Raw genomic sequence first — 21146 nt, 5'->3', positions numbered from 1 at the left:
GGATTGAAGGCTCTAAATTTGCAGTAACGGTGCAAACATTTGAGTGTGAATAGTTGTCTGTGCGAGTCAGTAGGTGTATAGACTCAGGCCCCGGCCACCCTGATCAAAGATAAGCGTGTATAGATAATGGATGGAGAAGAAAAAAATGATGCGCATTCAGTTTCACCTTTGCCAGTTTATTTGTGCTGTGCTTGTAACTCGGAACACGTTGTTGCTCAAGTCTTTTTCTTAAAGTCAGTGGCACAGAGACTCCCATTTGACCCAGAGCATCACTTAGAGAGCAGTGTGGGAGAACAAGGCCACTATGCTAATGCACCAGATGCAGGGAAAAGTGCACTTAGGAAGAATCCTAAAATGTCATATATAATATCAAGTACCACACATACAATACATATGCAACCATATGTAAACAATCAGTTCTCAATGTCTGAAAGATTCAAACCACCTTTCTCCAGATTACTGTGTAAAATATTATTAATAAAGCTGCCTTTTTTTAATAAGATGCTCCCTTTCCTGCAACAGTATTCAGTGGAAACGACCGCATAGAAACTAAACTTACAAATATATTCACACAGTGGAATTTCATAGATTTTCATTTGGCAATAAAAAGGTTTCAAAATTTGTCAAAGTAAAATGCATGTCTAGAAGGCGGCCTCTTTAATACTTTTTTTTTGGGGTGTTTTTTCTGCAGGTGGCCTTGTATTGTTCATGGCGTCTAGAAATGTTCTCTATAAAACTACATTTTAGAGTTGAAGTTAGAGAGAGGCTGAACTTGATTTCTGTCTAAAACTGAAGAATGTTATGGAATCATTTCAGGACTAAAGCGACTTAGACCGGTTGTGGGCAAATACTGGATAATTCAGTCCACAATAAATTTGCAAAATATGATGAAAACCTATTTTTTCTTCACAAAATAGATTGCTTTTACCTGGATTCAATTCTGTAAAAGGTAATTATGCTGGTTTACCTCTTTCAGGTTTTATATCTTATACAATGCTAAATACCAAATCCACACATCATAGCTGCCCTTCATCTGACTCACTCTGCTGTCTTCAAACTGCAGAAGAATCTAGTGGCTTGTAGAGTCCACGGCACAGACTGTGGCATGTTTCAATAATAATCCAGTTCATGTCTCCCTCACTAGTCCTCAAACCCCAGAAATTCCACATCCATGTCATCAGTTGACTGAAACAGGTCCCAGAGCTTCAGCATGAAGTTGTCTGGAATGTCTCTCTGCTTTACGCTTTCAACGCGTGTGTCCACTTTCCGTCTCTTTCGTTTATAAACTCTCACCCTCCTCTGTATTTTCCGCAGCGGAGAGAAGCTGTGTGAAGGAAGACTTTCTTCTTCTTCTCTTTCTGAGAGGTCGTTTCCAGTCATTTTGTCAACCGATATGTTTCCGTCGTGAACAGCCTCACACACTGAGGAACCCTGCTTCCCATCAGACTCCTCTTGTTGATTTGTTATGACACCAAGGCATTTTAAGGAAGCTTCATTCTGGATAATCACATTATGGAAGCAGGAGGTTGAGCTGTTCACATCTGGAGTTGTTGTTGTTTGGTCCACCTTGTTGACCGGAGTAACTCTGGAGGGAATAGAGGCAACACATTCACCTCTAGAGGGGGCTGTTTCCATCCTGGGCTCGGGAATTTGAGCCTGCTCAGCTTTTTGAGAGCAAGAAGTCAAAGAATTCTTTCTGCACGGCTGTTTACGTGCAAGAGATTTGTGCGTGTATCTGTCTGGGTGAGTGTAATGGCTCCTCCTCTCTCTCGGACTCAGAGGAGTGGAACCAGTGACTGATCCTATTTGTAAAGTGTGTGCCGAATAAGATCCCTCATCGACAGTCCGATGCTGCTCTTCTCCTTTAATAATCTCCGTGTTGTCGAGATCTCCCTCGTGTCTTTGCACAGTCGTCCCAAACGGTCCCGGAGCCATCAGAACAGAGGAAACACTGCATTTAGGTCTAAACAGGAATCAAAGAAAAGGTTTTGTGAGTAGAGTGGAATAGAAAGATAAAAAAGGTCAAAAACACATTTATCTACATGTGAACATTTAATGTTGATGAACGTTTTAGAAGGAATGTGGACAAGTTACCCTTTAGCTTTTGTTTGGATGAGGAAGTTGCAGTGCAGAGTTGAAACCAGTTTGTCCACCACCGAGTATTCGTCACTCTTGGAGAAAGCCTTGTGACGCTCACTCTTTAGATGCTGAACAAAAATACAACAAATCACAGTAGCATTAGAATTGTAACACATTTATGCACAAGGACTAGATGCACTGTTGTAACGCTAATTTACTAACCCTGTATGAATATATCGTAATAAACAGCTTTGTACAAGACTACATATAATCTGGAATTCTTTTGATTTAATAGGATGCCATACATACAGTATATCACTCTACTCTGTGTTAAAAACTGAATTACTAGCATCAGCAGTTATAAACGAGAACTTAACACTGTGTGCAAGACCTGGTCATTGCACATGACCAAATACCGCCAAAATAATGTCTAAACACATCTTTGATGATTAGGTATTCAAAGAAAATTGTGGTTAATTCAAACAAATAAGGTGAAATATAATCACATTCAATAAGAATAGCTCCATATAGTCATTCAAAATAAAGACATAAAAGGTAGGTCTGCTCATGAATCTTCATATTGGCACTTCAGTATAAGTTATTGTTTGGTATTGCATTGACAGTTCTCACTTTTACATGCGGTAACTCACCGTTGTGACGTTCTCATATTTGATCATACAGCACTCGCAGTAGCCGCCTCGCTTCTTGTCTTTGTTCTTCTTTCGGCCGTTTGCGAGCTCTTCACTGGCCGAGGCTTTTGCACCTCTGATCCCAGAGGTTGCACAAATAAAACCAAACTAAGGTGAAAACAGTCTGGATTGTAGACATTTTGATGAATTTCATTCAGTCTTGATGGGTGGCTCTAAGAGTACCAACTTCAAATTGTGCGGACAAGCACTTTTCAAAACGCACAGACCCTTAAATTCTACTCAAGATCCCAAAGTTTCAAAAGATACAAAATGTGTCAGACTGATTTACACATAAATGTGTAGAAATGTATGCTGGAATAAAGTTTCTTCATCACACCGTATGAATTAAAAACAGAGCAACACCATTGACAGACATCATTAACAGAATGTCAATAAATAACAAAAATGTAAAAGATATAGATTACTAAAAATACAAAGAGAGCTGGGTGCAAAAGTTAGTTAGTATAACTAACTTTGCCACCTCTTAAGAAGAATCTTAGGTGTGATTTGGTGGTTCAAATACATTTAAAAATTAAAAATACAGTCTTTGTGAACGTGTGACATACTGTCCACATTAAATTATCTGAAAGCAAAGCAGAGAAGAATCAACATACCTGCGTCCCGGCTGTTTGTTTCCAGGAAGAAGCTTGTCGTCGACACAGAAGGGAGTACAGGGAGGAAGCGTCTTCAGGTTGAACTCGGGCATGTTCGGCATGGTGAGGTAGATTGGTCGGTAGTGTCTGTGGAAGGGGAAAGAACCAGAACACAATCAATAGATGTCGTAAACAACTCAAAGACAGTGCAGCTTCGTTTAGTCTTCTGTCTCTTACCTGCTTGAATCCTCCACCTTGACGAAAGGTTTAGTGATTCGCCCTCCTGGAACAAACATCATTCATAGTCCATTTAAAGTTGAGCATATTTACAAAGCATCAAAAACAATGGAACACATTTCTACCGAAAAGAAATAAAAGACTGGTTAATAACAAGATTACATTTACCTCTGCATTTCTGAAAGCCTTGCTTTACTGACGACTCAGCTTTGACCTATAAAGAATAAGCATTTAAAAACACAATTTTACAACATTAAACCAATCATTTTTAGGATAACAATCCCATAATGTGATTCAATCTTTACAAAAACTCATTTAAGAATTTGAACCCGTAAACCTACACTTGTTTTGACGGCAGTGGTAGCAGCACACCGGCTACTGACAATCTTTTTTTTCTTCTTAACATATGCGATTATATCTGAAAGTGACATAAAAGATCATTATTTTCATTTATACATTAAAATGAATAAAAAAGGTTTTATCAGCTTGTTACGTTATCAACAGCATACCATCTATGTAGAGGATTTTCACCCCCCACTCCAGAGCATTTGACAGGATCTTGTTCATTTTCACCCTCTCCTAAAAGCAAACAAATGTGTATAAGCACAGAGAAGACAAACGGCAGTTAAAGTTCCTCACTAAACTCAGTCTTGATCTAACAAACCTGCTCTTTCACCACTTTCTCCACCAAAGACTTCCCTCGACTTGGAACAAACTGAAAGACAAAAAAAGAAAATCTATGATATTAATACTTAGTGAAAATGATCAAGAAGGGAATTGCACAGGCTAGATGTGAAATAGACCTAAAAACATGTCTGCACTACAGCTGATGAATGAAAGTGAACTCACGGTGTCTGTTTGGCCCTGAGACTTGCTTCTGATGGTGTCCCAGTTTGATCGGGGGGGAGGTGAACTTGGGCCAGAGTTCGGGCTGGGAACAGGAGAGTCCTGTCTGATGCAGTGCACATATCTAGCCTCCCTCTTGTTGGACACCAGATATTTGATTTCCTTACTGAAGAACTTTTCAACAGTCTGAGTGACAAACGAGAGAAAACAGGATCACCTTTTTAGAGAAAGCTTTAAGACTTGTAGAACAGTTCATTCCAGAATAACAACTGCAAACACAGAGGGAACCAATCTAAATTCATGTTTAGTACTAATCGAAATGTGTCCATGACAGAGTTTTGAAAACTGTCGAGCACAGACGCTGGCATTCAATATCCTCCGAGTCTGATTTGTAATCTAATTTACTCAGATATTTTCTCTGCCACTAATATTTCAAAATGTCAACAAATACCCAGCACTTCTATCATATTGCAATCATCATAAATAGTATCATAACGAAGAAAAAATAAACCTTGGAAAGTCTGGTAAGTGCAGCGACACAAGAAGAACGTTTAAAAAAAATAAAAATATATACAGAGTTTTTTTAAAAAAGGAAACTATGCAAGAGCAACTAAAGACAAGATGTTAAACCATTATTGTTCTGTAACAATGCCACCAAACAGAGGAGAAAGCTGGGTGAATCCTGGAGGAAATATAACATTACTTGTTGTGAATAACTCTGTAACTTCATGGATATGTCGAGCTGGTACAGGAGAAATGACAAAGATTCAAACCTTTTCTGAAAGCCACAAAAATAGGAAAAATGTGTGTTTTTTTCTCACCCCTCCCAGGTCTTTGATGTCACTCTCCAATGTCTCTGCTATCCTGTTTGAAGGCAGATCCAGGAAAAACACTTTCCCAGCAAAAGGTTTGACTTGAGCAGCAGAGGACAAACATGTTGGCTTAGCTTGGCTCAGCATTGCTTTGTCACCAGTGCTGACTCCTTTCCCTGCAAAGTACAGTAACAGGATGCGGGAGGGAGATTGATGAGCCCCCTAAATATCAGCTGAAGAGCTTGAATAAGTGTTCACTACTCAATATAGTGATGAATCACTTTAAACCATTCATTACATTACTGATCAATGATCTAATCATTAAGTTGGCGTAACCCTTACGTTTCAAACGTAGCTAGCGTTAACTCGAAAACACGGAAACAGACTTTGGTTTTAAAAATAAAAGTTTAGTGTAACATGGTGGCGTTAACGTTAGTAAATAATAACATTAACGTACCTTGCCATTTGGGTCCTGTTTGTCTCTGGGTGCGCTTCGGCTTCATTTTATTCTCTTGCATTGAGACAATATGTTTGTATTGTCTTGAGTCAACATGGAAGTCCTTGTTTGTCCGCTGTGTGTAAACAAAGAAAGGGTTATTTACAAAGGGGGGCCTGAAAACTAATACATGAGCAGTGTAACGTAACGTTACGTATATAACTGTTCGTTAGTGCTCACTGCTCCCGTTACTAACATTTAAACTGTAACTTACCGTCTTAACGTTAACGTTAGTTATCGTTTCCCCGGCGGACAGCTTTGTCGGTTAACGTTAGCTGCTTTGCGCAACTTACGCTAAATTATTTCGTGAGCTGAAATTTATAATAACAATAATGATGAAACGTTTGCTACAGCAAAGTATGCATTGGCAGGGTATTTTACAACTGTTAAGACACTCGCTATTCAGTTTACAATTCACAAACACGTATCTTTCCCGCTTTAAATCCAATGGTGGAGGAGGTCTGTGTTGCCATGTTTGACACTTTCTGGTCACGTAACCACTGTCACGTTTAAATGCATTAAGTTCCCAGTTTATACTCACATCAGAGTGTAATTGTAAAAACATAGAGTTCAGATTGTTTTTCTTAAAAAATAACTTTCCGTCTTTGGTGAACGCTTTCTGTCGTCCCTTCTGGTTTTACGGAAACTCTTCAACCCTGGCAACCTCAGAAATAAGTAAATGCTCTCTTTCAGTTTGAATGTGATGTTTCCACATTACTGTAAAAAAAAAAAAAAAAAAAAAAAAGATAACGTTACGTTAAAAATCTATAGCTAAAATAGTTTTTTTTACAACAACATTGTTTACATTGTATGTGCAAATATTTTGTATGACCATTATTGTATTTAATGTATCATACAATTAAGAAATTTCCAAGAATGTGCTCTGCTGAAACTAATACTGGAATGTACACGGAAATGTCATCGTGTAACTAATATTGTATGGTGCGTTTGCTGAGTAAACTAAGCAGCGAGCTAAGGTTACAACCCCGAAGCATACACGTGTTTCCGATTGAACCTGTTTCAGGAAACTTTAAACCCTGAGAGTGATGTGCTTCTTAATGGGAGACTTCGTAGATGCTGGGGCGGTTTAGCGGTAAGTAGTTAGCTACCTTGGGTTGACTAGAGAGCTCTCTTCTCCATGTAGGTTAATGTTACAACACCTGGGATGTTATAATAACGTTTTAACGTTTCAGTGATCGCTAATTAGCACCTTTGGCAAATACGGTTCTTGTTTACATGATGACTGTCATGCATATTATAAACACCGTGTCTTTGTTTTCTTTAAGAATACAGTATGAGTGGTCAAAGTCCTGCTCCTCCAGCCTTGAATGGCATTACTCCACTTCAACAGATGGTGGCGTCCTGCTCCGGAGCCATCCTCACATCTGTGCTGGGTGAGATACTAGAGACTATTCATCTGTCGTGTGTAATGACAGTATTTCCCCTTTAGACTTGTGTTTTTCAAGCATTGGTGTATTACAAGTACAGAACATTTACATTTTGTATTAAAAGACATCACATTTTCCAAAATTTGTAGTGTACCAAATTTTATACATGGAGGTTCATGTTACGTTTTCCTTTTTTCAGTTACACCTTTGGATGTCGTGAAGATCAGACTGCAATCACAGAAAAATCCCTTTCCCAAAGGTATTATGATCAAGTATGTCAAGTATTGTGTTTAATACAGTAAATATTAAATGACCACATACATTTCTGTCAATATCTTTCAGGGAAATGCTTTGTCTACTGCAATGGACTTATGGACCACATATGTGTCTGTGAAAACGGCAACTCCAAGGCCTGGTACAAAGCCCCCAGTCACTTCAATGGCACACTGGTAACCATTTCAGCTACCCATTCCACCAGTAACTCTTTACCAAATCAAATATAAAAGCTAGTCAGACAAGCACGTCTTCCTACACTGACTTCACACTGCGTCTCTGCAGGATGCCTTCGTCAAGATAGTACGCCATGATGGAATAAAGGCGTTATGGAGTGGTCTACCTCCGACCCTGTGAGTGAGAAGTCTTCTGTGTCTCTTTTATTCCCTTGCTGCACTTCATCCTCCCTGCTCTCCTCTTAGACCCCACTTACATAGAAAATGTGTTTGGTCGACAGTCATTTAGCCTGCAGCTGATGCGCTCATTGAGGGGGCTTTCATTTGAAGTTGTGCCAATTAGTGGCAAACCACCCCAGGTTGTCTTGTGGGCTGATTACCAATGATTGATTTATGTTAAGTATTATCTTAATGGCATTTTCTTTAATGAATCACATTGCTAATTAATGTGTTGGTGTTGCTTTTGTGGTTTAATTTCCCCTGCTTGGACTAATCTTGATTAAGGCATAATATATGGTTATTTTCCATGTGTGTTGTCTCCAGTGTGATGGCAGTCCCTGCTACAGTAATCTACTTTACGTGCTACGACCAGCTGTGTGCGGTGCTGAGGGTCAGGATGGGAGACTGCGCTCAGGAGGCTCCTCTTCTGGCAGGAGCTATCGCTAGAGGTGAGCTGACTGCCGTCCAGCTCTTTGTTACAATTGTCAACATCAATCACTGTTGATCGTCTGCATCCAATTATTCTTTAGAGAACGCAACACACACCCTCTTAGTCGAATAGGCGTTTCTGTCTCGTCAACTAGGATTTCTTTGGTTGATGAGTTGTTTTTCATGCTTTTTTTTTAAACTTATTTCCAAGAAATGTCTGAACACATCTCTGGTAAACACAAGATTTAAACATGGGGATATTTAAGGGGATTTTTTTTTCAAATCAGTTTTACAGATATGTCGATTAAATCAACGAATCGATTAGTCGACAAAATCGTGTCAATCGACAAAGGATTTCTTTGGTCGAGGACAGCCCTAAAAGTATGATTTTTTATTTTTTTTTTTCAATCCCGCAGCAAGTGAACATGTGTTTTGAACTTTTTCTCTCTGCTGTGTGTGTGTGTGTGTGTGTGTGTGTGTGTGTGTGTGTGTCAGTGGGTTCAGCGACAGTGATCAGCCCTCTGGAGCTGATCCGCACGAAGCTGCAGTCTCAGAAACAGTCGTACAGGGAGCTGACTGACTGCATCCGCTCTGCAGTGCGGACAGAGGGCTGGCTGTCTCTGTGGCGAGGTTTGGGGCCCACACTCTACCGAGACGTGCCCTTTTCAGCCATGTACTGGTACAACTATGAGAAGGGCAAGAGCTGGCTGTGTGAACTATATAACACCAGAGAACCCACGTTTACAGTTACCTTCTTATCCGGAGCGGTGTCTGGCTCTGTAAGTGCATCAGCATTCAGCCTGTTACCCTGTAGAAACAGAACTCCACAGAAAATATCATTAATGAACATAAATAGTGATTTATACATATTTCCATCTCTTTCAGATCGCGTCCATTGTAACGTTACCTTTTGATGTCGTTAAAACGAGAAGGCAGCTGGAGCTGGGAGAGCTACAAGCAAAGAACTGTAATTATGCTGCTATTCTGTATTGTTATATTAATTAGTAAATGCTTTTGAAGATTACAAATGTCATCAAAACATCAGTGGATTCCCAACCAGGGGCACGTTTTAGGATTGGAATAGGATTGGGGTTTTTCAACATTAAAGCTACTTAAGGGAGGAAAAAAGGAAAACTATAAATAAAGGGATTGTAAATACGTTCAAATCCGCACATTTAGAACATGACAAGTGGTTTTGATGAAAAGGTACGTGAGCTCGTCTGAGAGGGCTGTGAGGTCCAGACAAACAGGTTGTTCTGACACTTAATCCGTTAAGTCCTTTGATGTTGACTGTTGTCTTTGTCTCATCAGTGTCCTGTCGGGTCTCCTCCTCCACCTTCAGCGTGATGAGCAGGATTGTGACGCAGGACGGCTTTGGTGGACTGTTTGCAGGTAGATCCTCTCGTGATATTTAGTGAATCATTATATTAGACCTAACTACTTGTCATGTAATCGATCCTCTTATCTGTTGTCTCTCTGCCAGGTTTCCTCCCAAGGTTGATTAAAGTGGCCCCGGCTTGCGCCATTATGATCAGCACTTATGAATTTGGCAAAGCCTTTTTCCGCAAACGCAACCAGGAGAGGACACTCGGCCCACTGCAGACCAGTAACACCTGATAGTTTTCTAGTCATTTCTCTCCAAACCAGACACAAATACCGCTCGACTACCTGGAGGGAAAAGGGTAATGTTGCCCAATTAAAAATCACACAAGCAGATATTGAAGTGAAAAAAAAAATGAACTACATGATCCATTTCTGCACTACAAGATTTATATGAAATTATTTTTATTAGTATTTATAATATTCTATGATTTGTGTCATTGCGGCTACAAATTCTGTGCACACAACTGAAAATAAATAATGTTTTGTCTCATCAGTGTTCAAATCACATGCTTTCTGATGCATTTAACAGCCAGCAGATGGCAGCTACAGTTTTGTTAATAAGTGATTCTTCAAATGTGCTCGTCTCACTGGGATCGTGTGCACTGCCTCAAGTCCTTACATAAGAGATGTAAAATTAATTTCATCAAGTCAGCGTATCCTCCCCGACACAGAGAGAGGATCTCCATGTTTTTAAACTTCCATAACAATCCCCTGTGAATGTGTGTGACAGAGAGACGAACACTAAACCTGTGCCAGTGTAAAGCCATGAGTGTTTTTCAGTTTGACAAGAGACTGTGGAAGAGGACTGTGACACGTCGGCTTTTTGAAAATGTGATGTATTAAATATACATACCAGATCTTCTTTGGAGATTGTTTTCAGTCATTGACTTTATACAGGCATTCTCACCCCTGTTGTTTATTGTGGACAAGAAACTCAGATGTCACTATCAAATTCAAACTGTTTGGGTAAGCGTAGTTTATTCAAAATGTGGGATAAAAAGCAAACAAATCCAATAAAACATCTGCATATCTGTGGAAATGACTGCTGGAATGAACTCAAACGAAAGTCATGATTCAGTGTTGAGGTACACGGCTAGTAACCAATAATAAAACGTTTTACTGATATTAGGCAAAGCCACTTGTTTCTCATTCTCAAAATATCTGTTGCAAGATATTCTTTACTGGGTCGTAACAGATCATTATTCAGAGTTTTAGGAAGGATCTGTTTGTGGTAACTAGCCATTAAAATACTGCATTTGAGTAATTAACGGGAATAATAACAGGAGTCTGTCTGATAAAGTGGAACATTGAAGTAAATCTAGAGGTAAATAGTGAATATTAATCGTGGGGATTAACACCTGAGAACAAAACATGTTGCACTGTATTATGCACGACATAAGAAACTGAGAAAACATTTACACCGTAAACAAAATGTGACAGCATTATGTAAATCATTTGATGACATATGACAAAAGTAGAGTTACATTCATCATACATTAAAGATTAAAAAACAATTATATAAAGGCAGTGGCAGCAGTAACGGCACAGAAAATAATAAAAGACACTTTCAACTGCAAGAAATAATTCATGGTGACAAGAGACTGACGGAGGCCATCAGTATTGTGTGTTTCCTCAGAACTCTGATCTGATCTACAGTCAGTGTTGTGAGCATGCTAAGCTCTCCTGGGAAACCTTTCAGTCTTTAGTTCAGCTGACTATTATTTAAATTAATTTCCTAAAATGGAAAAAAACGATTCTCCACAGACAAACAAACAACCAACACATCAAAATAATTTAAACACATTGATGAAGTAACAGCAGGAGATCCTCTATAAAGAGTCAGAGGTTGTTTCAGCTGAACGGTACATTAATCAGACATTATTCAGCCTGATGGAGCTGCTTTTCAGTTTTAACACAATTTAAAGAACATGCTACACCAGATTCTCAACTTGCAAACCTGACTTCCATCTGTTAAAGCTCTAGGCTCAACATTCTGAAAATAAATGTCTACAAATCAATACCCCCTACATTTAGAAAAGTTCCTGGATTGTCCGGCCCTGGTGAAGATCTGTTTATTTAGCTCTGCGTTCATTACGAGGGGGTGAAGCCTGGACTGCTGATCTCTGTTGCAGGACTGGCCAAACACTCGCTGGACTTCAGACTGGCCAAAGATTTGTAGCTGGCGACTGAGGTCAGGGAGCCACACAGACCTCTTAGAGATGGAGTTTCCTCTTTACCTGAATGACAAGATACACGTGATCAATGCTCGCATCCCCCCTCCGGGAGACTACTCTGCTCACTCGCAGAAGGAGACGTACCTTGGTGATGCCAGTGTGTGCCAGTCGGCCTGGCCTCCAGACTCAGTGTGTGTGACGGTTCAAGAGACGTCTGGGAGAGACTCATGTCTGCAGACAGCTGCTCCAGACTCTGGAAGCTTTTCCTGCAAATAGAGGATCAATAAACACATAACTAGTACTGCAACAACTAGTCAATCAACAGGAAAAAATTGAGTCCAAGCAACTTAAAAACAAAAAGCAAACATTTGGTGGTTCCAGATTCAAAGAATTGATTATTTGCTGGTTTTCTTAGTTCCTTATCAATGTAAATTGAATACCTTTTGGAAGATCAAGCATACAAAATCTGTATTTTATGTCTGTACAATAGCCAAAGTTGTTTGTGAACAATTAAATCATAAACGATAAATCATTTAGATTGAGCAATAATAGAAGTAATAATGAGTTGGAAGCTGGAGGATGTAAACTCATCTACATACTCCTCCCACTGGCCCCTTCTCTTCCTGTACAGCAGCGTGTCCAAGGCAACTGCGTTGGTATCCAAGGCAACAGGAGATGGCCACTGATTGGTCAGATGGGCGGTCAACTCTTGCCTGGACTGCAAATCATTGTTCTTCAGCACCGTCCTGAAGACAATAGACGTCCAGAGTCAGAGACAATTCCTTAAATTAATAAACACTTGAAATAAAAATAAAAAAAAGAAGGGGAGTCATTAAATGCAGTAATTTAAGGCACAAATAACATAAAAAGGCTTGAACTGGGACCTACTCTGAAACCTTTTTTTGTCTGCGTTTTTATTCTTCTCGGATAAATGAAGTAGACATAAATTCTTAGGATTCTGCAAAAAAGCTAAAAAGAAAAACTAGAAAAGTAAGAAAACGGTGTCACCATTACAGATACACGTTTGTCCATAAAGAGCACTAGCAAGTTTATTTTTTTCAATATATAAAGTCCCACTACATATCTTGGGTCACAATTATTTATTAACCAAATTGAAGAGAGTTGTATAGCGATTTTTACAAACTGTCAGATTCTACTCAGGTTGGACAATTGACGGAAATTCCTGCAGTCTCTTTTTTTCGGTAGGGATATATTACAGCTAAAAAACATTTTTATTTTATTTGTATACTTTTTTTAACAAGGCAATATAGTTTCATTGTAGCTTTAGTTTTTCTTAAGATATTGTTTTTATTTGGTTTCAGCTTACAATGTTTTTCACTGCTTATTTTTATTTTAGTTTCAGTATTGGCTGATGATAATAACCCTGCTCCAAACTGCCCCAGAAGCCCACACTATTACCTGCATATTTGACTGTGTAAATACTCTCTGACTCACATTGACATTCTCAAAGTTTGTCTGTGTATTCACTGACTCTCGCTCTGTCGACGCTGCATGCCACTTTGCTTTTTGCATCGGAAAACATCCAATGACTCATCTCACTGACTTGAGACTGCAGCTTCATTTCCAGAGATCGTTACACAAATCCTCTTGACAGACTTTGTAACTTACATTAAATTAGTGATCAAACAGAGGAAGGGCAGTCTCACTGATTAGAACATACATTTAGAGACACAACACTGATGCAGCTTTTCCTCTTGGCTAAAAGCAGCATTGATAACAATAACACACAAATAACAAACCACCTGCAACCTCCAGGCTTCTTGCTGTGTCCTGAATGTCAAACTCAAAGTCCACTCCACCTCACCGTCAGTAACCTCACATGCACTGACAAACACACACACACGGAGCAGGATGAACTTACAGTTGGTCCTGTAGTTCCAGTACGATGTACTCAAGCTGTTCTTTCTCCAGTGCGTGGGAGAGGTGTGCGTCTTCTAGGCTCTGCTGAAGAGCTTTGTTATGAGACACAGCCTGTGACAGCTGGGCTTCTCGTAGACAGACCAGCTCTTCCAGGTAACCCTGAGACAAAGACACACACAAGCACATACACGTACACACTCTGTTTTCCATTTGTGTGTCTAATGCCATGAAGGCACTGCTGAATACACATCAGAGTTCTTTGCTTTGGCTCAAAGCAAAAGAAATAACCGTAGAGGACAGCTGTGGCAGCTCCATCATGTTGAATAACAGCTGATGCCAAACAGGGAGGAAACCTGTAATGACCATAACTAATATTAAACACACACATAATACCTTCTGCTCCAACGTCATTCGGTACTTCTGCTCAAAGCGTTTGCACTTGCTGACCAAGTTGCTCTGCTCTGTGAAGATGGAGGCAGCGGTGGCCATCTTGTCGGGGGTGCTGCTCTCACTGCCACTGCTCCCCAGAGTCCTCATCTCCTCCTCGTCGCTGCTGATGCTGTCTGCACTGCACAGGGAAGCAGCGTGAGCCTCATACTAGCACACATCCAGCACAGCAGCGGGAGGTAAACAGCAGCCCATGGGCCGAAACTGACAAAAAAATATGTGCCCCCAACCCCCCGACCAAAAGGTGAAGGCTCTCATAGTTAAAAATGTTACACTATTTTTCACAAATCCAACACAGATAAAAATGTAAATAGAAGGATCATGTAAATCCCACTAAATAACAACCTTGTTGAGCCCTGCTTTAGAGTACACTGATGATGAACTGTGTGATTTGACCTCACATACTTCTGAGTGAACTTCAAGTAAGGCGTGTAGTCGATCACAGCGGGGCAGCTGCCATCCAGACTCTCTCCTTTCAGACAGAAGCTAAAAGACAGGATGGAAAATCAGATCAACGCCTCCCAGATTTACAGCTTTCAAGTTCTAAGTCCATATCTGCTGCACCAGTGATTATTTAGGTGTGTCCAATTGAAGGGGGTTGAATACTTATGCAACTTTGATCACTTTATAGCGATCAGTTTTCTTTTTTTATTGTCGTCAGCTTTCTGTAATTAATGTGCACGTCACAATAAAAACATGAAACTTGTTGAAAGACAATAAAACATGAAAACTTCAATTTTCCTTTTAAGCTCCATGAACATGAAATCCTTTTGGATCAGCCTTAACATTTTGAAAGGGATTGTTACTTTATCGATGACACCAAAAATGCATTTCTTGCAGAGAAAGCTACACACGGACTGTGCAACGGGGAAGAATTAGCAGTATGTGATTGGTACCTGAAGTCGATGGTGTTGAGTCCAATGAGTGTGTCTGCTAACAGCCCCGCCTCCTCTCCCAGCATGATCGCTCCATCCTCGTAAAACCTCCTACAGTCAACACGTGTGAGCACATTATTGGTATTAATTCAACTCCTCTAGATCAAAATTATCCCGCAACCTGCTGATGTTTCTAAATACTATTTTTATACTTGATGACCTGATCAAAAACATCATAATTGGGTTGAAGGGGAAACAGGGTGTGCAGTTTATGAGAACACATTTAGACCTTGTGGTTTTTAAGTCCTTCAGTGCAGATGAGATGTATTCTGATAATCTTTTCTCCATCAGGACCACTCTGATCCATGCCCGGCCCTGCAGAGACAAAGAAGTAACATTTAGTTAGTGGAAGCTCATAGAGTTCTTGACCTGTGTGTGTGTGTGTGTGTGTGTGCGCTCAAAGGATTTCTGATCATTCTTTTAAATGTTTGAGGAAAAAGCATGCACGATGTGTGTGTCTTGTTCTCACCTACAGCCTGACTGTAGAACAATGCTAGCTCCAATTGTTTCTGCAAAGTAATCTAAAACAACAAACGCCTGTGCCGCATGCGTGTGCTGATGTCAGGACAATTTTGGACTCATAGAAGATGTAGAGCTGTGTATCTACTGATTTATATATGTGTAATTATGGCTAAATTACACATTTATTTAATCAAATGCTCTGTTTGTATTTGACTTTCTGACATTTAGAGATCCACGTTATTTACTTCCTTGCTGCCTCGGGTAGTTAAATCTGATCCCCAGAATGTTTTATCCTCACTTTAGCTCTCGATGATCGCACATTCTCCATGCTCTCGATGCTTCGGATGCAATTATGAGGGACTTTGCTGCAAGCGGCTTTTAGGTAATCCCAGAAACTCCGAGGACTCTCATAGCCAAACCAAGTTGTCTGACCTGAGAGGAAAAAAAGACAGAGGTTTGTACAAGCTTGAATCTGCATTTACGATGCTCTGAATTTTTAAGATGCACAAAGCAAGTTCGTACACGTTACTCAAATGGAAGTGGATCATAGTTGAAGGGTTTTTCACCCAGAAATTACATTTAAGTCACATAAAATGTGCAAGCATTGAACTTAAATTAAGTTTAGTGGCTGCTTGGGGTGGTAAAAATGTAATGAAACGAGTTTAACTTTCTGTAAGTGGAGACCTCAAATATTGATCTTTAACAGGTCAGTATCTATACTATCGTGCAAGCATAATAAGAATACACTGTGTTTGATACTGAGAATATTCTCACACTAACTACACTCATCTCAATGAAGGGAAAATGAGATGCCCATCACTATCTAAACTTCACTGCAATTTCTGTATTAAAATTGTGCATATTTTTCGATTCTCTCTTCGTCCTGATGATTTGATTCGACGATTTAAAGACACATGAAGTCTGCTGCTCATTTTGCTCATTTCCTGCTGAGGACCATTATCACAGATCAACCCCCCCCCGGCAGTATAAATATAACTCAATTATGCATGTGGACGAGAAGAGGGTTGCTTACGTTTTTTACCTTTGAGTCGATGACTGAGGATGTGCTCCAGGATGGAAACGAAATTAACAAACTCTGGAGATGCGTCGTCTATCGTGTCAAAACAGGAGCGGTCCAGCAGAGTCTTCACTGAAAACCTGAGGCAAAAGAAGATGCACACACAATTTTACCAAAGCACGGAGCTTTATAGGCATTTACCAGGACGAAAGGTCAAAAGACACTACTGGTTGCATTATGGGAATAGTAGGAGACAGCGTTTCAGTTACACACACTAAAAAGTCTGAATATCTTGGCCCCTGCTTTTTGGAAGAGAGTATAAAGTGTGAGGGATCTATCGACATTTTTCTACACTGACATCCAAGTGTGTCCAAAATATTTTCTTTATTACTGTCAGATGCCAGACTGAATGAGACGAAGACACACTCAGACTACCGGTAATGCACGTAAGAACAAACAAACAAAAAGAAGAATCTTAATTGAGATCAAACAAACAACGTCAAAGGCACAGAAAACAAACACATAAGGCCTACATAGTTGAAATAAGGCTTCAATTAATATCCTGTGATGAAACCAGTCATGATGAGCGGCCCTATGACATGTGCACCGACGACTCTGTCTAATCTGGTTTCAACTGATTAGACAGGAAGACAGGAGAGTTAATGGACGAGGCTGCAATGTATGTGTGTGTGGATGTGTGTGTGTGTGTGTGTGTGTGTGTGTGTGTGTGCATGTGTGGTGTAAATTCTGCCAAATTGTGTGTAGCCTTTAACATCAGCTAAATAATCTGACTTCATCTCTCCCGTTGCTTAGCAGCAGGGTGACCATAGTGCGTGCTTCCAGCGACAGAAGACGGACAGATTTCATCTTATTTTCATGAATACGGGCAGATTTGAATCACATATCATGTATATTTACTTTCAGACACTTTGAAAAACAATTTCCTAATTTCCTCTCTGTGTAGAGTTTACTGCATTTCTCCTCTCGGGGATTTTTCAACATTCAAACAGTAAAAATCGAGGCCCTGGGACTTTCAGCCAACGTAAGAACCACAGAAATCCTGAAAAGTCGAGCATTTAAGTGACTTAATGTGCAAGCACCTCAGTGCTGAGGTGCTTGAAGTCGTGAGAACCCTGTTGCGAGTCGACAGACAACAATCATCAATGTTCCCTTTGAAAATAAATGGTAAATGATCAACCTTGTGCTTATGAATGAGAGATGTTACCAACAGGACACAATGGATTCACAAAATGTACATTTTAAACTCCTGACAACAAATGGTTATTCCCACAATCAGGACACCGTTTAAAGGCACCATTATTTTTGGCTGATTAGACTGCACAATGACAGGTCTCCATTTTTACATGAATGATGGCTTATTTCCATTTAGGTTTATCAGGAATCTTGTGAAATGTGAATGTCCCTTTCTGGAGTTAGTGTTTGGTTTGTCCATTCTGAGCTACTGTATCGACATGGCGGCTCTATGAAGAGGTCTGTTGGTAGATATAAAAGGCACATTTTAACGTAATGAAAACCCAACGATTCTTACTTTCAGGTGATTATACACTAAAGAGAACATACTTATTCATTTTATATTCCATGTCTGCTAATAGATGCCTATAAATGATTTCATATTATTAGTAACACAACTGTGTCTGCTGCTGTGAAAAAGGTATTTTGTGGAGCTGTACAGACTTTATGTAGCCAACTGGTTTTCCCCCTGAGAGGACAAACAATCATATTTCATTCATTCAACTGCTTGGATATATAACATCACACAGGCTCTTATAAAGCACTGCTGCTCTTCTCTTTAGCATGAAGTGTATGAAAACATGTCCTCGGTTCTTTACTGTGCATTCATCTGCACAACAGCTCTTAAGCTGAAGCAGTGTTTTGGGTGTTTTCCTCCATGTAATTAAATGATGGAAGGTAAACAACCCCTCTGTTCTCCACTAGTGCACAAGAGTTTGATGACTCTGCTCTGCATTTGATTATGGACAGTAAAATTACTTTTCTTTTCTGCATCTAGAGAACATGAGCTCTAAAAACAACCGGCATCGTTTTCAATGGCAGGTGTGTTGACGGCTACTGCAGCAGCTAGACTCTGCTTAGCTCTCACACGCGCTTGCAGCAGCAATCTACACTTTTCTTGAAGCTTCAACCCCCCCGCCAAGCAGCAGCCTGCTGGCAGGCGAATCAATGCAAACTCCTGCTGTGCAGAAAAAGCACTGTTCAAACCCACTTAACTTTGAATCAAAGTGAAGATCCACCAGTTTCCAAAGATTCCAAATAAAGTACCAGTCTCAAATGATGCACAATACATCCACAATGTGTGTGTATATATATATATATATATACAGTATATATATTCACTCAATGTTAAACATCATGTATAGTTTAAATAAAGAGCAGCAACAAGCCAATACCATATATATATATATATATATATATACACAATTATGTTGTAATATGTTTTGTCTGACCAACAGTAAAAAGTCCCAAAAAAGGATCATATACAACAAAGAGAAAAGCATCAAATCTTCACATTTGTAACCAGTGAATATTTGGCATTTTTGTTTAAAACAAATGACTGAAATGATTCATCAATCTGTCAGTCGATTCATCAGAATCATTTCAGCGCTATAAGATTCTGTCTCAGTGTGGAAGACAATGATTTTAACATTAAAAGGGAACAAAAGTAGATAATGTAAAGTATTTAAGACTCTTCTTAAACCTTTCTTAAACCTCAGTAATAATTCATCTTCGGTTCATTCATTTTGCAAATCTGCCATCACGACTCCCTTCTCCCTCCTCCGCTTGTACCAATCAGCGAGTTGATGGCTGGTGAGGAGGCAGAAAGGACCCGAGTGGTCAGCAAGGAGCACCTGCATCTGATAACTCTCCCTTTATATCCGTTTCAAGTGACGTTAACGGAGGAAGGCGTACAAGCCAGTCACCGTCACACCTGAAACCTGAAAAATGAATTTGTTCTTCTGTTAACTGAGCAGCTGATCTTCTGTCTCAAACGCACCACAGGGACTGTCAGTCAGTAACCTGACATCTGCCAGCAGCTCTGAGAGGACCACAAATCAATACTCTGAGCACTTTTTACTTCAGCTCACGAAGAGAGGAGGAGAAACAGGCAGAAGGCTAGTTTGTGCACACCTCAGCATCCGTCAGCCATGTTTCAAATGTATCAAAACAGCTTATCATTCATGAATCCATTGAGGAGTTTCAGGCAATAAAGTTAAAACAAAAATGCACTTAATATTTAGCCACTTGAATGATGTTCCTGGTCGTGTCAAGGGAAGTCTTTAAACCATAAATTAGGGAAATCGAAAAAGAAACATTATATTTGCAGTTACATGAATAAAACTATTTGAAAAGATAATAATAATAATAATAATAATAATAATAAACAACATTTTACAAATTGTCTTTGGTAGCAACAGTTAAATTGGGGTGGGGTGGAATTTGAACTCATGACTTGAGTATTTCTACAATTCTGGGCTTAATCCTACACTGAACTGATTATGAGGGTCATTATATGTGAAATGTAATTGTGCGGGCTGCTGGTGGGCGTGAATGTGTATTTGTGTGTTTGAGTGAGTGAAGGAGATGCATATAACAAAACACACATGATAGAGGCATTCAGCAGGGGTCAGTCAGCTGACATTCTAATTTGTTCTATAATGATTGAATCATTATCATTTAGAGCAGACACAGAATGGATTTATGCATTTGAATTAATATCTTGGAGACCCAGGGTTGCGGTCCTGCTACCCAAGCTAACCTCACACAAACGCCTATTAAATTATGAATAAACAAATCTGCGGTCAGACGCAGTTTTCATCCTCCTGGCATTAGAAGAAAAAACATTGTGAGGAATTCCCACCTGCACACCGTGAGCAGGTTCCTCCTCTCCACCACGGCGCTCCTGCCTGCTCCACGCCTGCGGATGACATGCAGCCCCACGCCAAGCGACGCCATCCCCGGTCCTTGTCCGGGCCGCTGCGAGGCGGAGGTGGTGCGCAGTGCCCGCTCCGCTCGCTCTGCACCAGGGTAGGTCAGGGCCAGTGGTCTCCGTCAGCCCGGAGGAATACACGCTGCTCAGCTGCAGGAGGGGCTGAACGCAAACCTAACCTGCAATGTAACAGGACTTCCCGTTGGTACTTTCAAAATAAAAGCTCAAACGGCAGACCAGCTGCCTATTTCTGACTCTAAATCGGTAATATAACAAAAAGTATGTTACATTATACAAGTATAATGTAATATAAGAAAAAGTAAGAATTGCAAACAACTTAAAAACCTTAGGCCAGCATAACTGAAAAACGAATTATTTTAAATGGCATTACACCAAAAATATAATTTGAATTCAAACTATGCAACGTATGGTAAATACTAAAATATATAAGGTTCTTATGGGAGGACATGAATATATTTTTATTTTTAACATTTACAGACAATAAATTTGCAGTTGCCTGAATAAAAAAAACATAAAAAATGCATGGATTTAACGTGTCATGATTTATGTATCGTGCACCATATTTAGCTTTGTTCATATGTTCTGCTGCTATTCCACTAAATACTGAGTTTGAATTGAATGTTC

General features: G+C 39.8%; 3 protein-coding genes across 4 annotated transcripts; 1 reads left to right on the top strand and 2 right to left on the bottom strand.

Annotated features, from left to right (window-relative positions):
• Window positions 1–194: 194 nt before the first annotated feature.
• dbf4 (DBF4-CDC7 kinase regulatory subunit) lies at window positions 195–6120 on the bottom strand. The gene is made up of 13 exons (XM_031853377.1): window positions 5967–6120; window positions 5714–5828; window positions 5266–5432; window positions 4448–4630; window positions 4263–4313; window positions 4108–4177; window positions 3940–4016; window positions 3767–3812; window positions 3599–3644; window positions 3383–3508; window positions 2730–2844; window positions 2095–2207; window positions 195–1963 (listed from the first exon to the last, which is right to left on the bottom strand). Exons 2-13 carry the CDS (start codon window positions 5772–5774, stop codon window positions 1141–1143), a joined length of 1878 nt encoding a protein of 625 aa, XP_031709237.1. The 5' UTR covers window positions 5775–5828; window positions 5967–6120; the 3' UTR covers window positions 195–1140.
• Window positions 6121–6667: 547 nt separating this feature from the next.
• On the top strand, window positions 6668–11046 carry slc25a40 (solute carrier family 25 member 40). Its single transcript, XM_031853441.1, has 10 exons — window positions 6668–6845; window positions 7039–7146; window positions 7340–7399; window positions 7483–7589; window positions 7699–7766; window positions 8133–8257; window positions 8733–9016; window positions 9123–9204; window positions 9549–9629; window positions 9721–11046. The coding sequence occupies exons 1-10, from the start codon at window positions 6827–6829 to the stop codon at window positions 9852–9854; spliced, it is 1068 nt and encodes a 355-aa protein (XP_031709301.1). The 5' UTR covers window positions 6668–6826; the 3' UTR covers window positions 9855–11046.
• Window positions 10576–20675, bottom strand: rundc3b (RUN domain containing 3b). 2 transcript variants are annotated; one of them, XM_031853439.1, is made up of 11 exons: window positions 20433–20675; window positions 16553–16677; window positions 15818–15951; window positions 15287–15372; window positions 15019–15108; window positions 14528–14608; window positions 14069–14243; window positions 13677–13834; window positions 12394–12540; window positions 11939–12060; window positions 10576–11857 (listed from the first exon to the last, which is right to left on the bottom strand). In XM_031853439.1, exons 1-11 carry the CDS (start codon window positions 20525–20527, stop codon window positions 11712–11714), a joined length of 1359 nt encoding a protein of 452 aa, XP_031709299.1. In that variant the 5' UTR covers window positions 20528–20675; the 3' UTR covers window positions 10576–11711. The 2 variants fall into 2 exon arrangements, with proteins under 2 accessions (XP_031709299.1, XP_031709300.1); XM_031853440.1 differs by having other exon boundaries at window positions 16562–16677.
• Between the last annotated feature and the right edge of the window lie 471 nt (window positions 20676–21146).

The sequence above is a fragment of the Anarrhichthys ocellatus genome, unplaced genomic scaffold, assembly GCF_004355925.1.
Source record: "Anarrhichthys ocellatus isolate YVR2014 unplaced genomic scaffold, GSC_Weel_1.0 scaffold13, whole genome shotgun sequence".
NCBI lineage: Eukaryota > Metazoa > Chordata > Actinopteri > Perciformes > Anarhichadidae > Anarrhichthys > Anarrhichthys ocellatus.
Note: the sequence above shows the minus strand (reverse complement) of the source record. Positions and strands in the feature narration are given on the sequence as shown.